The following is a 19710-nucleotide window of genomic DNA, read 5'->3' as shown; positions in this document are numbered from 1 at the left end:
CAGGTAGGGTGTTCTTGTATTCAGATGAAGATTGCAAGTTATCACCCAAACTATTTGGTGTTTTTACAGTTTGGTAGTTGTTGATGAATCCGATATAAAATGCTTTATTTCTGTTCCCATTCATTTTTTGACAGAGAAAAATTATAATTTCCAAACTGTCTACATTAGTTTCTCATGCACCAGAAGCTGCTATGACTGTACATAAAGCCCTGTTGCTTTTTCAGAAACTTCCAACTGCTACACATAGTATTAAGTATGTCTATAACAGCCTTCTAAACACATCATTAAATGTTTTGTTATAATATCTGCTCTCTCCTTTGAAAGCCAAAGGTTTTGCTTTCAGGAAGTAATACTCCAGTCAGACACCTGTAATCTCCCATGTAGCAGGACTCCAATTTCAGAGATGTCTCTATTAATCTCTCCTGGAGAGGTTTTTAGTTTTTCATTTATTTTTTAAAAAAGCTTTTTAGAAGCACAATCCTCCTGAGATGAATAAAACTCCTCCCAGGTACAGAAGCTTACAAGAAGCTACGATGCAAGTTCAGTAAGTCACTTTCATAATGAAAAGAACCTCCAGGTTCTGCACTATTAAGAAGCCTAAAGAGGCTTTTAGTTACTGCATTATCTGAAGTAGTGATAACCGATTGAAGCAAAAAGATTATCTAGTTTGACTTGATAAGATTACTGGAAGGAAAGAGAAGCTGCTCTGAACAAGATTTTAGGGATTTTTGTGGAGCTGTTAGATATAAAAATAACCTTTCCTTCCCATTAATATCATGATGTTAAAATCTGAATATTTTTAAAAGTGTGCAGCCTACCCAGCAATGTTGCCATTAAGAGCAAACTTACCATTCACAATGTCCAGTAAGTTGTTGCAGAAATGCAGGTTATTGAGACAAGGGGAAAGTGTGAATACTATAGACAATGAAAGTTTCCTGAGAAACTTTAGAAAAAGTAGGAAAAAATATTTACAGTGCTAGACCCATCTTGGAAAGAGAAAGATAATCTGTAACAAAGCAAAATAGTTGAAAAGGTCCAACTTTTCAGACCAACCTGAATAACTACCAGCCTCTGATCAAATGGAACCAATTCCCTGATTCAGAATTTAGAATTCTGTCCTCTCTTAGTTTTTCTCACAACATTTACACCTAGTCTAAGTTAAATGGATAATTAACAGTTCTGTGACTAATAAAAAGATGGTGGGATCACTGTGAATTATGGGTTATTATTACAAACATAGTAGTGAAAAGGAAGAGGAATCTGCCTTTTCTTCTACTACCCACAAAGACAACAGAAGAGATTTCACACCGAAATTTGAAAGACTTCAATGATTTAATACAGGTGGAAGGTTGAGACAGATACATACACTTTATTCAACATATAAACAAGTTCCCTCTTAACAAACAACAGCTTTATCATGCTGGTGCAACTCCTGGTGAATGCACTGCATTCAACAACTTCAGTACTAGAGGTCACAATCTTTCTCATTTGACTAAAATAATAAATTAGAAATTACAAAATTATTATTTTCTTAAGAACATGAGATTTTTCAAAAGTACAGTGTTAAGAGGGTCAGGTCTCATTCAATGTGAATTGAGTTTTGTGGAATTACTTTGATTCTGTGAAATCCTACCTTGTGTGTTTGCAATACAAGCTTCTGCTCATACAGAGATTTTAAAATGCATACAGATTTGCTGCATCTCTCAATTGCTCTGTAACAGTATATCAAGAGCTACTCTCCAGATGCATTACAATATTCAAATATCACAGAAAATATTAAAATCCACACATAACTTGGGGGAGGAAACCCACAAAATTAATAAATGTATTGCAATTGTAAAGATAAAGAACTTGGCTAGAGCATTGTACAGTGCAGTTTTAGGTATCGACAGTGTCAGAACACTCAAGAGGAAAGGATTAATCACCAGCACATTGCTAACCTGCCTCATTTTCCAGTTTTTGTATCTCATTTTGTCCAGCTTCTGCAAGGTAAGATAAGAGTCTTTTATAGGCTTCTCTGTTGAGAAAACAAGAGAATGTAATATGTTACTTAATCTTGCACATCCTTGGAGTAAAAGCACATAATTCCCAAACACATTGTTTACATTTTGGTATATTAAAACACAGTACCTTCCCCTTCCCCCCCTTTTATTCAAATTATTTGTTTGCTGTGGATTTTTAGCATTGTCTGGATTCAAAGAACAAGGACTGCATCACTTATGGTTACAACTGTATTGAAGATGCTTGGAAGTCTACTTGCTTGGTAAACTGCTATGAAATAGATGGGGTTTTAATTTAAACACATGGATTTCCCAAGACTTTGGTGAGATTGGCATTCAGAATTCCTCATGTTTGCTGTCTGATTTGTGCATAAGAAGTTTCTCTGTGACTCCTGCTATAGCACAGTGATGTGAGCCAAGGGTACAAGGATGCAGACTGCCACTGGCACAGATTTAGACCATCACCCTCAACAATGGGCACGGACCACTCTACAATAAACCTGGAATTCAGAAGGGAAACGGCACTCAAGTGGATTTTCCATGAAAGTGAGTATGCACTGGCAAGGCTTTTCACCTGAAATTCATTCTATTGCTAAAGTACTGTCCCTGACATTTAACTCTATTCTAATTACATATCTTTTTTGTGAAATTTTCAGGAAATTTTTACTTGAACATACAAATTTGCAATTTTCCTACAAGTTCCTTGCAATAATAACGCTGGACATCACCATTAGTTGCATCTAATGCAACTTCTGAACTTTGTGTCTTTTTTTATATATATAGGAGTTTGCAGTTTAATGTCTACAATAATTGCACATAATATGTTAATACTATGTTATTTAGTGGCCAAGACTGAGGAGAGAAAATGAGTTAGTAGTGTTCTTACATCAAAGTGTGAATAGATCACCTTAGACTGTTGGGCACAGAAAGACATTTTAAATAAAAATTATCAATACAAAACATCAACAACAGGTGATGTGGTCATATATGTTAAATGATGAGGCTAAAAGAAATTAAGCTCTTCTGTAATCTCCAAGAAGATATTCCAGAAAGCTCAAACACACTGCTTTTTTGGGTGGGTGGGTTTTGTAGGTAAAGGGATGAATTTTACCTTAAAAACATTAGTTTAAAAAAATAAATAAATAAAATTGGTTATGAAATACATTATCAAAAGACCAAAAGCAAACAGTAGGAAAATGCTGCATATAATGATACTTCAGTCTGACCTTGGGTGAATTCTCTTAAATAAAAGCAATTGTATTTGTTGGCAGGGGATAATAAAAAGTGAATAGTGTAATTACAAACGTGTTAAATATAGCTTTTATTAAAATTTAAAATTAATACCCTTTGACTACACTTTCCTGCTACATTCTTGCACAGCTCTGTCTTTTGGGCTTTTTATAGCCCAGGCTCTGCTGATGTGCATCTCAAAACTTCTCCAGGCTGAGGTGTGAGTAGGATCCTTCCCTTTGAGCACAGTCCCAGGAGCTGTGTAACGCAACCACTGAGGCCATTTCCTTGAGCTGACTTCATGGGAGTCAGAGGAGAGCCTGCCCATGAGCAGTGCTCACAGGAGAAGCCTGCTTGGCTCTGATGCCACACTGGGCAGAGATCCCTGGAATTCAGTAACAGCATTTATAGAGGTGATGGAAGTTCAGTGCTGCATCTGTACCCAGAGGCACCACTATTGCTGGGGAGCTGCTCCCCTCATCTGCTATTTCACTCTAATTCCAGATTGATTCACAAGTCAGATCTTTTTGTCCCAAGTTCTTGAGGGGCAAACAGAGGAAGCAAGAGCCCACTGTGCCTACTGGGGAGAGAAGGCCACCCTCTCCTGGACACCCACAACTCTTATATTTATATTATGAGCACCTGTGAAATTAAGCCTTGGGTATTTCTTTGTAAAGAATCTTGGCTCATACCTGTTTATACCATAATTTTATAGATGATGCAAACTCCTCTAAAACAGGGCCTGACAGGAAAATTCTTCAGGGTAGGAATCCTTCTTTATTCTGTTTTGTGACATACAGTGTAATGAGCATAGGCAACTTGGCTTCACAGAATTTCTATTGAGGTCTGTAGCTCTAGTGTCAAAACATCTTTGAAAACCTTTAGCAAATATAGATGGCCTTAATCCATGAAAGGCCTGAGTGAAGGGATTTTTTTGCCTAAACACACTTAAAAAATCACTCATTTTTGAGCATCTGTGCTGCTGTCTAACACTGCTTTCTTTCAAGAGAATAAAACTCTACTGCTCCTCGTCAAAAAGCAATATTAAATAAAAATCAAACCTCTGTGCAGCATTTCTTCCAAGACCTTGTTTGTATTCCGAATCCTTCAGAGACTTTGTGATTGTGGGAATCAGGCTGGTAACCAAGGTCTGATCCAAGACCGCCACCATCTCCAGAATGCTGAAAACCCGGTGATCATACACAGCACTGTAGTCCTGGATAAACTGCCTGAGGGGGACACAGAGGCATTTAATGCAAGGTCAAAACTAGATGCAGAGAACATGCCAAGAACAACTGAAGAGTCTAATCAGAACAAGCAATCTGGCTGCATGGCAATTTTCATATTGTTACACTGAAATACTCTACATGGAATACTTTCTCTAAACAAAGCTGGGCTTTTGAAGGCTAATGCTAAAAATCCCACACGCTTATGTTTCTAGCAAATTGTCAGATTCTGCTGCTGTTTCACCAGGGATGACTTGTTGCAGAAAACTTACTTGTAACATGTCTGAGTGCAAAACTAAAACATGTATTTATTATTGAACAACATCAAATCGTAATAATAAAGAAAAGCATCTAGATTTAAGTCTGCAGAAATAATGCATTTCCTGTAAAGCTCCACTGGGTGTTAAGCTGGGCAAACCACTGGACAGAAACAATCCCCTCTGATTTTAAGTTTTTAAAGATTAAAAAATTTAAAGATTAAAAATTTTAAGTTTTTAAAGATCACTGATTACATTTGAATCAGAGGAAACACCCTAGGGATGAAATATCTGTCCTTATTTGCAGTGAGACTGTCTGGAGCTTTCTTCTAGATACCACCCAACACAGCACCAGTACTTAGATCTGCAAAATGTCCTCAGGTCATACAGCTTCTCTTCTGTATCCATGTAAGAAAGAGGATTCATTCTGCAGAGGCACGGAACACTTATATTTTACACTAAAATAATCTCTTATTTATTTGTCACAGAAGCAAATCAATACTAAAATAAAAAGTGCAGTTTGTTATATGAGGATCTGATCTCCATCATATGCACCTCAAATTAGGCACGCAAATCTTTCACAGCACCTAACACTCTTCTTCCCATTGCCACAGCAACATTCCTCTCTATCATAAACCTTTCCAACCAGTACCTAATCCATGAGGAAAGAAGGTAGGCTTCTCTCTCCTACTTTTTTTTGCTCTGGCTTTTAGACCAAGCTGTTTTTTCAAACCAGTGCCAAAAGTACCGTTAATTTAAATACCATAAACAAGTGACAATGCAGTATGTTAAGGATAATTAGTTATTTAAAAAAAACATGTTTGCTGTCAATTGGCTTGCAGTAGTTTCATTGCCAACTGGCATATTTTCTGCTTACCTAAATACAGAAGTCAGCTGGGTGGCACATTCTCCTCCTGACCCTGCTTGGCAGCCTTCTACCATGTACTGTACAATGTCTGTAGATATTTTTTTAACTGTAAAAGAAAAATCACAAGATTCACACAGAGCTCTTGAACTGACCATCTGGAGAATGTCTTTCATGAAGACTACAATTTCTAAATGAGGGGGGGGGGGGGAAAAGAAAGGTTTTCTCTTACTTTGATGCAAGGGAAATGACTGTGAGAGCAGTTAGTTAGATTGGCTATAAAGAACAGAATGAATTGCAGATTTATGCAAAAGTCTTATTTTCACCAGAATTATTCTTTAAACATACAGGTTTTTAATTACACTATGGTCTCTTTCCACTTACTTAGTGGACATAGAGATTTTTTAAAAATTCAAATTCTGTTTGTATTCTTTAACCATTCTTATTTGAATTAAAGAGCAGTCACAGTATTGCATCCAGCCCAAAGCCATATAGATCTACTCTTTACTTTCAGAAGTGGGTATAGTTCTGCATTCCACCCCACCTCTTTTTTTTTTTAAGGGGAAAAAAAAACCCACAAAACCCCACTATTTTCTTGCCCTTAATTGTTTCCAAATAAATATTCAAGCTGACAAGTCTTCATAAGGGTGGAACTAGGCTGTAAAGACTTGGATGGCCTGTTGGGGCAGGCAGGGAGCTGGTGGACACAGCAGCAGAAGGCATCCTACTCCACAGCTCAGTGCCAAGCAGATGCTTCCAGCTTTGGGCACACACAGCTGTGATGGCAAAAGGGGGAAGCGAAAAGTGTGTGATGATTTAGCTAACTTCCTAAGCATAGCTTGTCCTTGGAACTTTTATAGGCAAGAATCAAAAAGTACTTTATTAGACAAAATTCCCAGAAGTCAGGGCGAATCCCTATTTTGCTCGCTGCCTCTACTGGCAGCAAGGAGTGGGAATTCTGTGATTATGCGCATTCGTTATACAACTGTGGGGTGAATGGAGCACTTCCTTTTTCAAAAAGCTAAAAATAAGGAAGTTCTCACTACCAAACAAAACATGCTAAAAGAGGACTCAAAGAGGCCTTCAGAGAGCAAGCTGCTACTTTTAGTCCATTTATGACGCTTCTCTGGGGAGAACAGATGCTCCTCTTACTTGGTCTCGAACCTTTAGGTGCAAGAAAACTTCTGCAGTTACCAAGTCTGAGAGAAATGAGATGGGAAGGGTGGGGAGAAAGGAAACACTCTGATTCCTGAGAAGCTGATCATTAGCTTATCACAGAGTGAAACAAGGCAGAACTTCTCTGCCTCTTGGCCAAAATATCTCGTTCACCTCACTTATGATTAATATTGTGATGAAAGTTGCTCAACAGTAGAAAAACCTTAGATGTTGCAGAGATGTATTTAAAGCAAACCAGTAACTCACCTTGTAGTTCATTAACCAATACCAAGCACTTCAATACAGATGGGAGAATTAAGTCAATGTCACATAGTTCAGTGCTCTGGGTCCTCTGGAGTACATCAAGAATGAAAGCAAGAACTGAGGCCAAGCGAGGAGGTGGAGCGATACCTTTGAACTGCATGTAGTTTTCACTGGGAGGACAAAGCAAGCCAAAAGAGTTTATAATTCCTTTTTTTTTTCCATTCATTGCAAACACCTAAAAATAACTTTGTGATATTTCAGCAGGAGGCCTATTAATTCACTTTCTATCTTTATCTGGGCTCAACTGATGTCCTAGTTTTAGAAGAGACACCCAGTTTATCAGAGGACAGTGATGCCTTCTGACTGCACTGTTGAGGGAAGTGAGAAATAGCAGCTATCATAGTTAAAAAGCCAAGTTTGACTATGAAAGCCAGAATATAAGGCAGCTTCATCAAATAACAGGGAAAAAAACAAAAAAGGAAGACTCAAGATGCTAAGACCCTAAACCAACATCCAAAATACAACCGTTATTCATTCACTTTATTGAGCTTTATGTTTTTGTCAGTTCACAATCCAACAACGTGGTAACAGCTCTGCCGTTATCCTGGTACTGTTATTTTATTTTTGTCAACAGTATGTTGTAATGGGACAGCCAATGTCTGCTGTTGCTTTATCACAATCATGTCAACTATAAGTTTTGTCACAAATATAAAAGGTGACCTGTAAATCTGCAACAAGCAAATTTTAACACCATGCACATGAAGTTTCCCAATATTTGCTATTCTTCCTCAAAGGGGTACAAGTACTGCTAGTTTGACATTACAAATTACTTCACTGAAAGCTGAAGCCTGTAAGTTTAAACTGGAACATTCAAACCAGAAAAGTGCAGGTAAAAAGAATCTAGCCTTTGTTCATAATTTAGCAAAAGCACTCTTAAGACATGCAAAATAACTTTTTAGATGTTTAGGTACCGTTAGCTACCCAAACAAGGCCTGCATGCATACTGAGCAATGGATCAATTGGAAACCACCATCATTTTTTAAAACATACTAAGGTATGCTTCTACATCTTTCAAAATCCCAGTTTTCAGAATTCTGAGTACTTCATGGCACAGTTTCAGAACACTGGTATAATTTGGCAAGTGGAAGTTGTAACATTTCAATATTCCTTGTATCATGTGGTCTTACATTAATTTTAGCAACTCTAAAGTTTTCTAATCCATTAATTTACAATGAAAATTTCACACTATTTTTTTTTTTGGGTGCTTTTCTAATAAAATAGTTCTTTAACCTGGTTAATACACTCCTGACCATGTGCTTCGATTTTCTCTGTGCAGTAGCAAGATACTAATTAGCTTTCATATGCAAAAATACAGTTAGCAAACTCTATACATATTTATGTGTAGACCTCCTGACTGCCTCCTGACCACCCACCAAGTCTGGAAATCAGACTGATGATCAGTTCTAACATATTCTTCCCAGATCACTAAGGAACTTTTCATGTCTTACAAGTCCACAACTTTCTCTCCACTATGCATCTTAAATTTCACACATGCGTTCACACATATTAATAAAAATAACTTTATTAATATGATGAGGTTTGAGTAATAATAAATTAAAAACATGTCAGAACTAAGATTGTGAATTCGTAATTCACTCTTTTAATATGTAAAAATATGGGCTTTACTTACAGGATTGCCTATTGTATTTACCTAAGATCAACACTGGAATTCTTTTAATCAACACACATATACACCATTCAACAAAGAAAAATACAGATACCTTGTATTATTATGTGTATTAATACCTTGTATATAACCACTTTACCTTATATTTGAGGAGGTTTAATTCCTCTCCTCAAAAAGACAAAAAGCACAGACTGTTCCTTATTCTGCAGTAAATATAACAAAGCTTCAGCCTTTCAGCAGCAGGAACCTGGCATCTATAGCTGCTCTTGACATTGTACATGTAATCATGCACAGTTAACAAGCATCATTTTTCTCTTCTCACACCCCAAAACTTCCATTTCCCCTGGGAAGCTGGCACACCTATCTATGCTCTGACACTGAGCAATGAGGCCTCCCATGCCCAAATAACTGTGGCAACTGGAAGTACTGCAGCTCTGTGACCCTGAATAGAGCCTGAGACACAAACATATGATGATGAATATTGGAGTGTGATTTTTCTAGAAAAACACTTGCTTTTCATGTGGCCCCAGAAAATATTTTTTCTTACACTCTAGGATCTCCATCCTCAATGACTGTCTCACTGGTCTCCAGATCTCCCCAATTTAACTCTCCTGCTTTACACACACTGTTCTTCCTTTGCTCCCTGCCCAGCAACTTGCAGGCTCTTCCCACAGTTCTCAGTTAGCTGAGAAGAAAACAGTGGCATTTCCCTTTCTCATCTGCTATTTGTGAAATATGAATAACAAGTGAGGGGTTTTTTTACTTCACTGGTGCTTACTTTATGACATGCAGAGTGGTCTTCCTCAGGCGGAGCATCTGGGGGGTTGTAATGGAGCTGCACAAAGCAGTCAGCATAGGATGCTGTCCAGCTCCAACTGCAGTTGGAGAAGAAGGGAGAAATCGCCCAAAATAATGCTGAATAACACTCCCAAGCAGTTGATTTAAATAGGCACTCTGCATCTGGGACTGACAACATATAAAGGACAGGCCCTGTAGAAGAAAATGTTTGTAAGTAACTGAGTAAATTTTTAACAACACATTTGAGTAAAACTTTAACAGTCATAGGCTAAATACTTGCTACACACTGTGTAAACTGCTGTGCACAGATTAACCACTGCATAAAAAATAATCAGTAATTTCTTGCAGATATGATAGCCTACAAGTGAATATAGAGACAGGGCAAGCTTCACAGAGGAGAGAAAAATCTTTTACTGTAGTAACTAATATACTTGGAAGAGAAGCTTTGGGACATAGAAGCTCCCCTTCAAATTTGAAATAAAACTTTGGCTTTTCAAACTTGAGACACTGTTTCTCTGCCCAAGAGCTGCACATTTCTTTTTCAACTCTGTACATGGTCTAGCAAAGTATATTAGTCAGGTAGTGTTTATGAAGGGGGAGACAGGAAGAGAGAATACCTCATCTGTTTGTAAAGCACTATGTGATATTTTTGTACAAATGACATAGCAGAAAAATGAGCATGTAGAATTGCAATTTGGCAAGAAAATTCTACTCAGTAAGAACTAATTAGGGCTAATCAGGCAATGTGTATAAGGGATCTTTTTAAAGAGATCTTTTTATAAAAGCTGTTTAAGATAAAGCTAAAACTGCTGTGACTTATCAAATGGAAGCTATCTTGATTTAGAGTTTTCACAATAGTTTTATCAACCAAGAACGATACCATAAAAAGAAGTTTTAGCACAGAGTTCCCTAAGACAGAGATTTCAACACTAGCACTGCAATCCAGACTCCAGTTTTGGTAGGAGGAGTATCTGCCTCAATATTGAGTTGCTGAGATAAACTAAGCTAATCCCCCTAATATATGAACTACTAGTTCCAAGGCTTGAGGACATAAAATGCAGAAATATCAGAAAGCTGCTTTTGTTCCCTAGCTACTGAAAAAGAGTATTTCTGTTGATTTTTGCATAGGAGTCCCTCCCCCAAAAGATTTTCATCTATGTCTGTTTGTGTGAACAAATGAAAGAAATGAGATGCTTCAGGACCTGCCTGAAGACTTGCTGTAGGCAGCCCTCCTATAAACACATTTGTTTAAGTAGAGCTGAACTTCACGTGCCTCTAGAGCTTCTTGTTAATTCTTTTAAGTCCAAACAATAAAAGCCACACTTTCTGAACTTGGGCTTTGATAAACAGTTCAGATTCTCTCCCTCTTTTGCTTACATACAGCAAAATTTTGTTGGAGAAAGCAGCTGCTGCTATATCAGAATCCTTATAAATACTGCTTGGCAAGTAGCAGACTCAAAGAGACTGTTACAGATGACAGATTATTAAATTTGTAAGCTTGAGTGTTTGGTGTTTTCATTAAGATGTCACAGCAGGCTTAAAGAAGAGTTCTCTTTGCTTTCTGTAGTAGAGCTCTAACAAAAAGACAGAAAATATTCCATAATTTCATAACAAGAGCTGGCACTCCTAAGCCTCTAGACTGTTTTAACACCACAAAAAACCCAAGAAACAAACCAAAAAACAAATCAAACAATATCCAAAAAGCTGTGAGAGAGTGTATTAATCTACCTGATAAAAAGGACACAAATAATAAAAATGGAATAAAAAGGCAAAAAAATATTAGAATTAAGATATCTGGAGAGAAGCTGACTAATTTTTGCACCTCTTTTAATAGCATGGATCAACAAACCTAGCCTGATCCTTCATAAAAGCATTTTTGGTTTTTGAAGTTAAAGTAAACTGATTCTATTTTTTGGAGGTGTGGGGTAGGCAGAGATGTAACCTGAGAAAGAGAGAAAGGATTAAATAAAAAAACCCAACACCCTGTCAAGAGCATTACTGAATGATACTCTTCTTCACTAGAGAGACAAAAAAAAAAAAAAAAAAGATGTACATTAATTACTGTTGTTTTTTTACTTATTTGTTTGATGAGGATAAAATGCTCTTGAAGCCCACTAAGGAGAGCTGTCAAGAAGCATTTAAAAATATGGAAATTCACTTTTTTTTCTGCAAGGATTTTTATACTTCTTTAGAAAGAATTCTAGGTTCCCTTTTGGGGGATCAGGCAGAGATCCTGTCTTCTAAAAAAGGTGTGATTTTTAAAACCTCATAGAAGTACTGAAATGCTCTCTTCAGTAAGGAGGATTTCCCATCAGTTTTCCTAATGAAAATTACAATATGAGCACCAAAGGCTACCAAGATACAACTTCTTTTTTTTCTAGTGATATAACAGTGAGGAAAATTACCTGCCATTTTGCTGGGAAGCAGAAAAGCACCCCAAAACAAACAAACAAAAAAATTCCCTTCTCTTCTACATAGTAGAAAAATCCATGATAAAGTCCTCACACATGAAAAGCACATCTACAGCATCAAAGCTCTTCAGGGAAGGACAATCAGGCCTTTGACTTTGACACTTCAATGATTCCCTAAAAGTTTCCAAAGAGGAATTTGTATTTCTCTCTTGGACCTGGAAACCCAATGACTTTAGCTCAATGCTGCGTTCTTTACTTTGGACTCCTTTTTTTTTCTTACAAAGTGCAGGGAGCAATAGACCTGCACGAGGTCTGACAAAGCAGCAGAAGGGATAAATTACCAACACTACACGGTGGCTGCAAATCTGAGTACAATGGCAAAATGTCCAAGGCTGTGCTGGCCAAGAGTGCGATTAGAAGGATATCACATAGAACTTTCTTCTTTTAAATCCTACCAGTAATTAACAGAGATGAAGCAAGCCGTATGAGAGAGAAAAAGAAACACATGCTACTGGACTGCAATTCTGGTTCAGAGAGCCAAAATCAATCACATCACACCCCTAGGGCAATCCCTACAAAGCAGATGGACTTCAAAAGGTTGACAGAGCCACCCCCTTTTTTCTCAACTATGTTCTTTAGCCATCTTCTGAGGTTAAAAAAAAAACACAACAAAACCCACCAAAAAACAAAGAAATTTTAAGGGGAACAGAAGGGCATGGCAACATCTGCTCCTCATTTTAGCAGAAAGGCAACTGGTTCCTGTGCATGTTCACTGCAGGAACCTTTTGTGGCCAGAGCTGTATCTTTCTTCTGATTTATCCATCTATCTGTAAATCACCTGTGGAGAGCACAGAACCGATTAGTATGGATTACTGGAACTATTCACTGCAGAAATGCCAAGCTACCTAATGATGACTTATAGTATCAGTCCTGCTGTTGGAATAAATCTGCAGTTCACCAATTAATGCTGTACAATTCCTATTAAACGCATACTATAATTCACAAGATGTATTAATAAGCTTGCTCAAATATTGGACCACAGATGTGTCTCACAGGAGGGCTTTTAAGGTCTGATCTCTGTGACAAATGCTGAGCTTGCACAGGCCCATTAAAATCACTGGAAAATGTATGTGCCAAGCACTACTTAGAATTAAGCTCTTTCACCACTTGCCTGTATTTAGACAGAAATCAACTATCTTCTGTCTTTGGACAGGATTAGAGCTGATAAATCAAGCACGGTACCTTACCTTTTCCATCATAATTTATGTTATGCTTATTCCATGCACCTAAACTTTATCCTGCAAGATATATTTAAGCTAGTATTTCTTCTCTAAAATAAGTTCTGTATACTGCTTCAGTTCTTTCCCATACTACTGGGTACCAAAATTCCTCCATATCATTCTCAAAGAAATCCAACCAAGATCACTCTCAACTCTCAAATTTCCTGTGGTAAGCTTAAGCAATCCACTATCATACAAATCAACCCAACTTTGTTCTAAAACAGTAAAAAACAGTAAAAAACATTAGATTTTACATGCCTCTCCATCTCATAATTAAGAAGTCCCATCAATATTAGAAGCTGGCTGTCCATTCATGTTCTTCATGCTTTAATTCCAGAAGTCCCTCATTCAAATAACTCTGAGGGCAATTTTGGTATTGTATCCCCCAAAAAATCTTTCATAGGTCATCAGATATTATCAAAACAGATGAGCACAGAGACAGAAACTATTAACCCTTCAGGAAACAAAAAGTACTAGTTCAAATTCAGCTAAATTTAAGCTGTTTTAACAAGGCAGATTCGGCAACTGAATTTGAAGGAAACTTCTAGAAAAGTTCCATAAATAGTGTAGAACAGATCAGCTGCCCAATAGCTTTCAAAAAGCCCATCTGTATGGCCCAAATTTATATAGAAACACAAACATAGCAAGTAAATACAGTCAGTCTAAATTGTGGACCTTGGTGGCCTTTTATGATGGGGTCACAGCCTCAGTGGACAAAGGCAGAGCAGTCACCTATCTGGAGCTCTGCAAAGCATTTGATAGTGTCCTGCCTGACATTCTGATCTCTAAGCTAGAATGAGACAGATGCAATGGATGGACCACTCATTGGATAAGGGACTGCCTGAATGGTCACACCCAAAGAGTTGTGACCAGTGGCTCAGTGTCCAATGGGGATGTGTGAGGAGTGGTGATCCTCAGGGGTCGGTACTCTGACCAGTGCTGTTTAACATCTTTGTCAGCAACATGGACAGAGGAATCAATGCATCCTCAACAAGTTTGCTGATGACACCAAACTGTGTGTGGAAGTCAACATGCCAGAGGGAAGGGAAGGCATCCAGAGGGATCTTGACAGGCTTCAGAACTGGACTCGTGCAAACTGCATGAAATTCAACACGGACAAGTGCAAGGTTCTATACCTGGGTCAAGACAATCCCATGCACAAATACAGGTTGGGAGGAGAAAGGATTGAGGACAGCCCTGAGGAGAAGGACCTTGGGGTGGTGGAGGACCAGAAGCTTAACATGAGAAATCAATGTGTGCTTCCAGCCCAGAGAGCCAACCAGGTCCTGGGTTGCATCAAAAGAAGCACAGACAGCAGGTCAAGGGAGATGATTCTCCCCCTCTACTCTGCTCTTGTGAGACTCCACCTGGAGTCCTGTGTCCAGTTCTGGAGTCCCCAGCATAAGAAGGGCATAGACCTCCTGGAATGTGTCAAAGGAGAGGTACTAAAATGATCAGAGGGCTGGAGCAGGTTGAAGACAGGCTAAAGAAGTTGGGGCTGTTCAGCCTGGAGAAAAGGAAGCCCTAGAGGTGAACTCATAGCAACCTTCCAGTATCTGAATGGGGCCTAAAAGAAAGCTGGGGTGGGGCTTTTTTATTCTTGGTGTGTAGCAAGAAGACAAGGGGAAATGATTTCAGACATGAAGAGGGGAGATTTAGGTTAGACATTAGGAAAAAATTCTTTAATTTGAGGGTGGTGAAACACTGGCACAAGTTGCCCAAGGAAGCTGGGGCTGCCCCAACCCTGGAAGTCTCCATGGCCGGGTTGGATGGGGCCTTGAGCAACCTGGTGTAGCAGAAGGTGTCCCTGTCCATGCAGGGGGCTGGAACTAGATGATCTTTAAGGTCCTTCCAACCCCAGTTATTCTATGATTCTATGCTGTGTCTGGACTTAATTAGTGCATTTGACAATCATTTGTGCTTGTGCAGAACTAAACCAAGTCTGTAATTGTGATCTACTATAAATAAACCTGTAGGTTTGGGGGAGTGGTGAGGGAGGGTGGGATGAGTTGTGAACTATGCTTTGGGGAGAGAAGAAGGGACTCTGCTTGTTATCCTAAGAGATGAAAAATTGGCCTTTGTCATTTGAGGGTGACAAATCAAGGCCACTTTTAGTACAGCACAGTGACAACAACATTGCTCTTGCTTGTAAGGCTGCTGCCCAAGCTGTGTGGCCAGCTGCATTACCTGTACCCAGGCTATGTGACTGCTTGGGGAATCTTATCCAATACAACTCAGAAATTCTCTAAGATTCATAAGATGGCTGCATCGATGAATGTGGGAAATTAATTATCTGCTACTGATTCCAAATCCTTTTCAAAACCCACATCAAAGGATCAAATAAACCGCATTAAGATTCGTCGTTAAAAGCTTAGGAAAGGGGGAAGTTTTGCAAACCACAGCTTGCAAACTAAGTGTGTTTTCTGAGATCTAAAAGGTTTTTTTTGGACAAAGGAGGAGCAGCCCACACTGAAAGAGCTGAAGACGAAGGATTCCAAACAAAAAACAATAAAAATTAAATGGAGCCTGGAAAAAATTGGAGACTGGGAAAAAAAAAGAAACTAAAAAAAGAATTGAAAAGACCTCTGAGTAGAAATGCTACTCATGGGCTTTTATGCTTTGACTATGGAAAAAGAATTTGCATGTATAAGAAGATATTTTGCATGGTCTCTGAATGTCTTTATTTTCATGTAACTGCCAGAGGATTAAGTTGTAAACTGGAGTATTAAGAGAGACAGATCCATGCAACAATGTTTGTCTAACACTGGAGTGAATTAATGCTCTGGCACTGAAATACCACTGCTCCACCTCCAGGAACAGTCACCACACATTGGGCAGCCACTCAAGGACAGTTTGATCACAAATTTCACCAGCAGAGTTATTGTTAGTGAGGTTATTTCCAGAGGATGCTGCTCCTCTGTCCTTCCTCCCACCAAGCTGCCTTCCTTCACACATCAACTTTTATCACTTTATTCATGTGCCCATTAGGGTTCAGGGGTTTGTTTGTTTGTTTTGTGGGGCTAGTTACTAGTTGATTCAGCTCACAAATGGAGTCATTCTGTGTTCACAGAATCATTAAAGTAAATTACATGCAGATGGAGGTGAAAGGGAATAAGTTTAGCTTTAAGCCAACTTGGCTTAAACCAACTGTGAAATGATAACCTGAGAAGTCAGAGAGTGCCAATAATCTCAAAGGAGCTTAAAAACAGAGAGAGAGAATTTTAACTGACAATGAAATATTTTCATTTTGAGATGATCTTAAAGCAGAATTTTTCCATTTTCCCAAATTAAGGAGGAGAAGTATTTTAGGAAGAATGAAGCAGGCTGAAGCATGTAAAAAACATTGGAACTTTGTAAATACAAACAATAAAGCGTACAAGTTTCATACTGAATAGGAAAAATAACTCTTCCCCTCTTTGTTTTCTCTGCTTGGAAGTGTCAGTCAAATTAAAGAATTAATAGTTTTCTAGAAGCAGCACTTGTCTTCAACAAGCTATTTGGTTAACAAGAACATCTAGCTTAGCTGGAAAGCACATAGACCACACAAGGAACAAACTGCTGAAGAATACCACTGGGAGGTCAGGAAATCAGAGACTGACAAAGAAAACAGGAAGGGTCCACAACACTTGGATTTCAAAACCAACTGTAGTGGCTTAAAGCTACATCTGCATGTGCAAGAGTATAGAAAAACAGCACCCTGACTAAAATACTAAATTAGCAGTCACCCTCAGTGCTAATATCAGTGTCCAGATAGTTCCTACATGTATGTATATAGCTTCTGAAGATACCTACAGAGCAGCAAAGCCAAGTTGTATTCTGCACATCATTATATAACCAGGTTCACTTCCCTATGACATGCCACTGATCACAGTGCAGCTTTTGAAAGGAATGAATCTGAGGGATGTTTACAATTTCACCACTACATTTCTTTACTGGATTGTAGGGTAAAGCAATCTGTTAAGAATGAAGACTAAGAGGGAAGGGTAAGCAAAGAAGAACTAAGGAATTATAAGTGAAAACATGTCAACTTATTTATTTTAAAAAATATATTCTCGTCTCTTCTTCACCTGCAGGAATTAAGTCTCTTTTTAGAGTATGAAACAAGCCTTAGAGAGTTTCAAGAGTGACAGGTGAGTTAAAGAAAGAAAAGGAAGAATAACAGGCAAGAAGGCTTTAGCCATGTGAGTGTAAGCAGCAGGAACTTGATTCAGCAAAACGTGCTCTCAAATGATCAAGACAAACCAGTGCCATGATATATAGAGGATTGCCTTTTGTGCCTAAGAGCAATGAAAAAAAAAAAAAAGAAGAGCAGATGATCTTAATTATCTAGAGTTAGCCAAGTCAGGGATGGTTTTAAAACATTTGTTTGCTCTGTCACCTCAGTAAATGTCTTGCAACATATTACAATTATCTGATCCACTGCTTCAGATATCTCTCACATCAGAGACCAGCATAAACAGCAGCTTGGCTAAAAGCTTCTCTATATACAGTGATGAGACTGGCAGCTCTGAAGTGTACTATAGCATAGCACATGCAGTGAGAGGAAAGCCAACAGGGTGGCATTTTTCCTTTCACTTCTATAGGAAGAAAAAGCATCCCCTTGTTGCTTCTTTTCATTCAGTCAGCACTTGTTTTGATTAGCGAAAAAGAAAACATCCTCTGCAATATGAATCTTTTGCTGAAGATAACATTTGTCTGCTGACAATAGAGTTCAGATATTTACCTGAAGATAAAGAGGTAGGCTTTCCTGAATGGCAGACAGCAAAGCCACAGGAAGCTCTTTGTCCTGCTGGAGTACAGAGTGTGGCAGGAGTAAGCAATCCACGATGCGGAACAAGAGTTGCTGTGCTTTGGAAGTAGCCAGTATTGGTGCCCAGAACTTCACCAGACATCCTGTTGAAAAAACAAACAAACAAACAAGGAAGCAAAGAAATCAAGGTATTTCAAAGTAATTTCAGGTCAGGAAAAAAAAAAAAAAAAAGAAGAAAGCTTGAAGAAGCAATTATGTTAGATTAGATAACATAATCTAATTTAACAGTAACCAAAATGTCTCACCTACATGTGCCCAGTTCCATAGTATTACCTTAGAAAAAAGCCCAGTCAAGACATCCAAGTCCATTTATAATCCAGCAAAATGAAAATACTAAAATTGATTGAATACATTGCAAGTTTTTAGGCAAGTGAAGCTGCTTTAGGAAAAGCACAATAATGCTGAAGAAAGGTCAGTTTTTCACATCCATGCAGAAAAATTAATTAAACTTGATACATAAACTATTGCAACCAGCACACACGCACCTAAACTTTTACCTCACTGCATTCATTCATCACATTTTACAGAGAGACACTGTCTTTGCCTTCTCTTCACATTTACCTAACACCACTGTGGCCACATCAGCAACTACTCACACAGCAATTCAATGTTAGGAAAATACTAAATCTCTCTAACTCTGTATATAATGCATCTAATTCAGTGATTAAAATAATGAGGCGCAGCCAACTCCATTAAACCAGAATGGTCTTTCCAGATATTTGTGGGCTCTTACTGCACAAAACGAGAGCCTCAGAGAACACCTTTCTTGTTTTCAACACATTATCATATCACTTGAGCAGCTTTGAGCCAGTTTTAAGATGTCCCTTTTGAGTTGAAAGAAAAAAAAAAAAAGAAAAGAAAAAAAAGGTGTTGATGTGTGAATACCCTGAGACATTTTTATATGCAAGTGAAGTGTAATTTTTCTTGAGAAAATAACTATATTCATGAGTATCAATACTCAAAATACAGATTAAATAGAACAAAATTCCTATGTAGTAGTTCCCACATTCTAAACTTTACATTTAATTATAAGTAAGAAAAAGTTTGCTGCATTGAAAATAAGGGAACATCCTGAGAAAATACGTTTAAGGCTCTGAAAATAATGAAAGATCAAAAGTAGGCTGTTACATGATATTATTAATCTATAAAAGTCATTCATTACCATCTCTAAAAACAACACAAAACAACATTAATCTTGTGGAGTGAAAGAAAACACAATGATCAATCATAGAGAAAGAGAATGATCGCTTTACAATACTTCTAATAATGGTGTCTAAGCTTCCTGCTTTGCAAGAAACATCCTCATTCCAGCTGCAAATACTCCTCCTATTATCACTCCTGTGATGTATGGCACAGTAGAAGAGACAATTGGACTGGACACAGGAGGTGTTGGGATTTGTTAAGTTTCTTTGCTTTGTGCTTACAATTTAACAAAAGCACAGAATGTGAAGAAGTGATTGAAATACATATTTTTTTTAAACCTTTTAAATGTTTTCTTAGCTAAACGGAAAGAACAATTTCTCACAAACAACAGCACGGCTACTGCCGTTTCCGACTGCTAAGAACAGAAACAAAAATTCCAATCTAAAATTAATTTACAAGGTTCCAAACCAACATCTGGATATCTAAAACCATTTAATTTGACATGAGTTTTCCATATCAAGATATGCAGATCTTGCAAGTGAAAAATAAAAACTCAAATTCCATTACATTACATGCACTTTCCC

At 38.0% G+C, this 19710-nt stretch overlaps 2 protein-coding genes across 3 annotated transcripts in view; one reads left to right on the top strand and one right to left on the bottom strand.

The window, feature by feature from the left end:
- The window catches only part of KLHL32 (kelch like family member 32), a 127238-nt gene extending 122426 nt beyond the window's left edge, over positions 1-4812 (top strand). The window contains exons 12-13 of one of the 2 annotated variants that reach the window (XR_011725330.1): positions 2183-2546; positions 3405-4812. The gene's annotated coding sequence lies outside the window, so the exon portion shown is untranslated. Of the gene's footprint in view, positions 1-2182 lie in introns of both variants that reach the window. The other variant, XM_071741292.1, reaches the window with a different exon arrangement.
- Positions 1350-19710, bottom strand: part of MMS22L (MMS22 like, DNA repair protein) — an 89042-nt gene continuing 70681 nt past the window's right edge. The window contains exons 20-25 of the mRNA XM_071741288.1: positions 17897-18066; positions 9463-9674; positions 7001-7167; positions 5591-5687; positions 4292-4459; positions 1350-2017 (exon numbers count right to left, since the gene is read on the bottom strand). Coding sequence (XP_071597389.1) covers positions 1936-2017; positions 4292-4459; positions 5591-5687; positions 7001-7167; positions 9463-9674; positions 17897-18066 — 896 coding nt within the window. The 3' untranslated portion in view covers positions 1350-1935. The remainder of the gene's footprint in view (positions 2018-4291; positions 4460-5590; positions 5688-7000; positions 7168-9462; positions 9675-17896; positions 18067-19710) is intronic.

This window comes from Heliangelus exortis, chromosome 3 (genome assembly GCF_036169615.1).
Source record: "Heliangelus exortis chromosome 3, bHelExo1.hap1, whole genome shotgun sequence".
In the NCBI taxonomy this organism is placed as follows: domain Eukaryota; kingdom Metazoa; phylum Chordata; class Aves; order Apodiformes; family Trochilidae; genus Heliangelus; species Heliangelus exortis.
The sequence above is the reverse complement of the archived record's forward strand: the minus strand, read 5'-3'. Positions and strand labels throughout refer to the sequence as shown.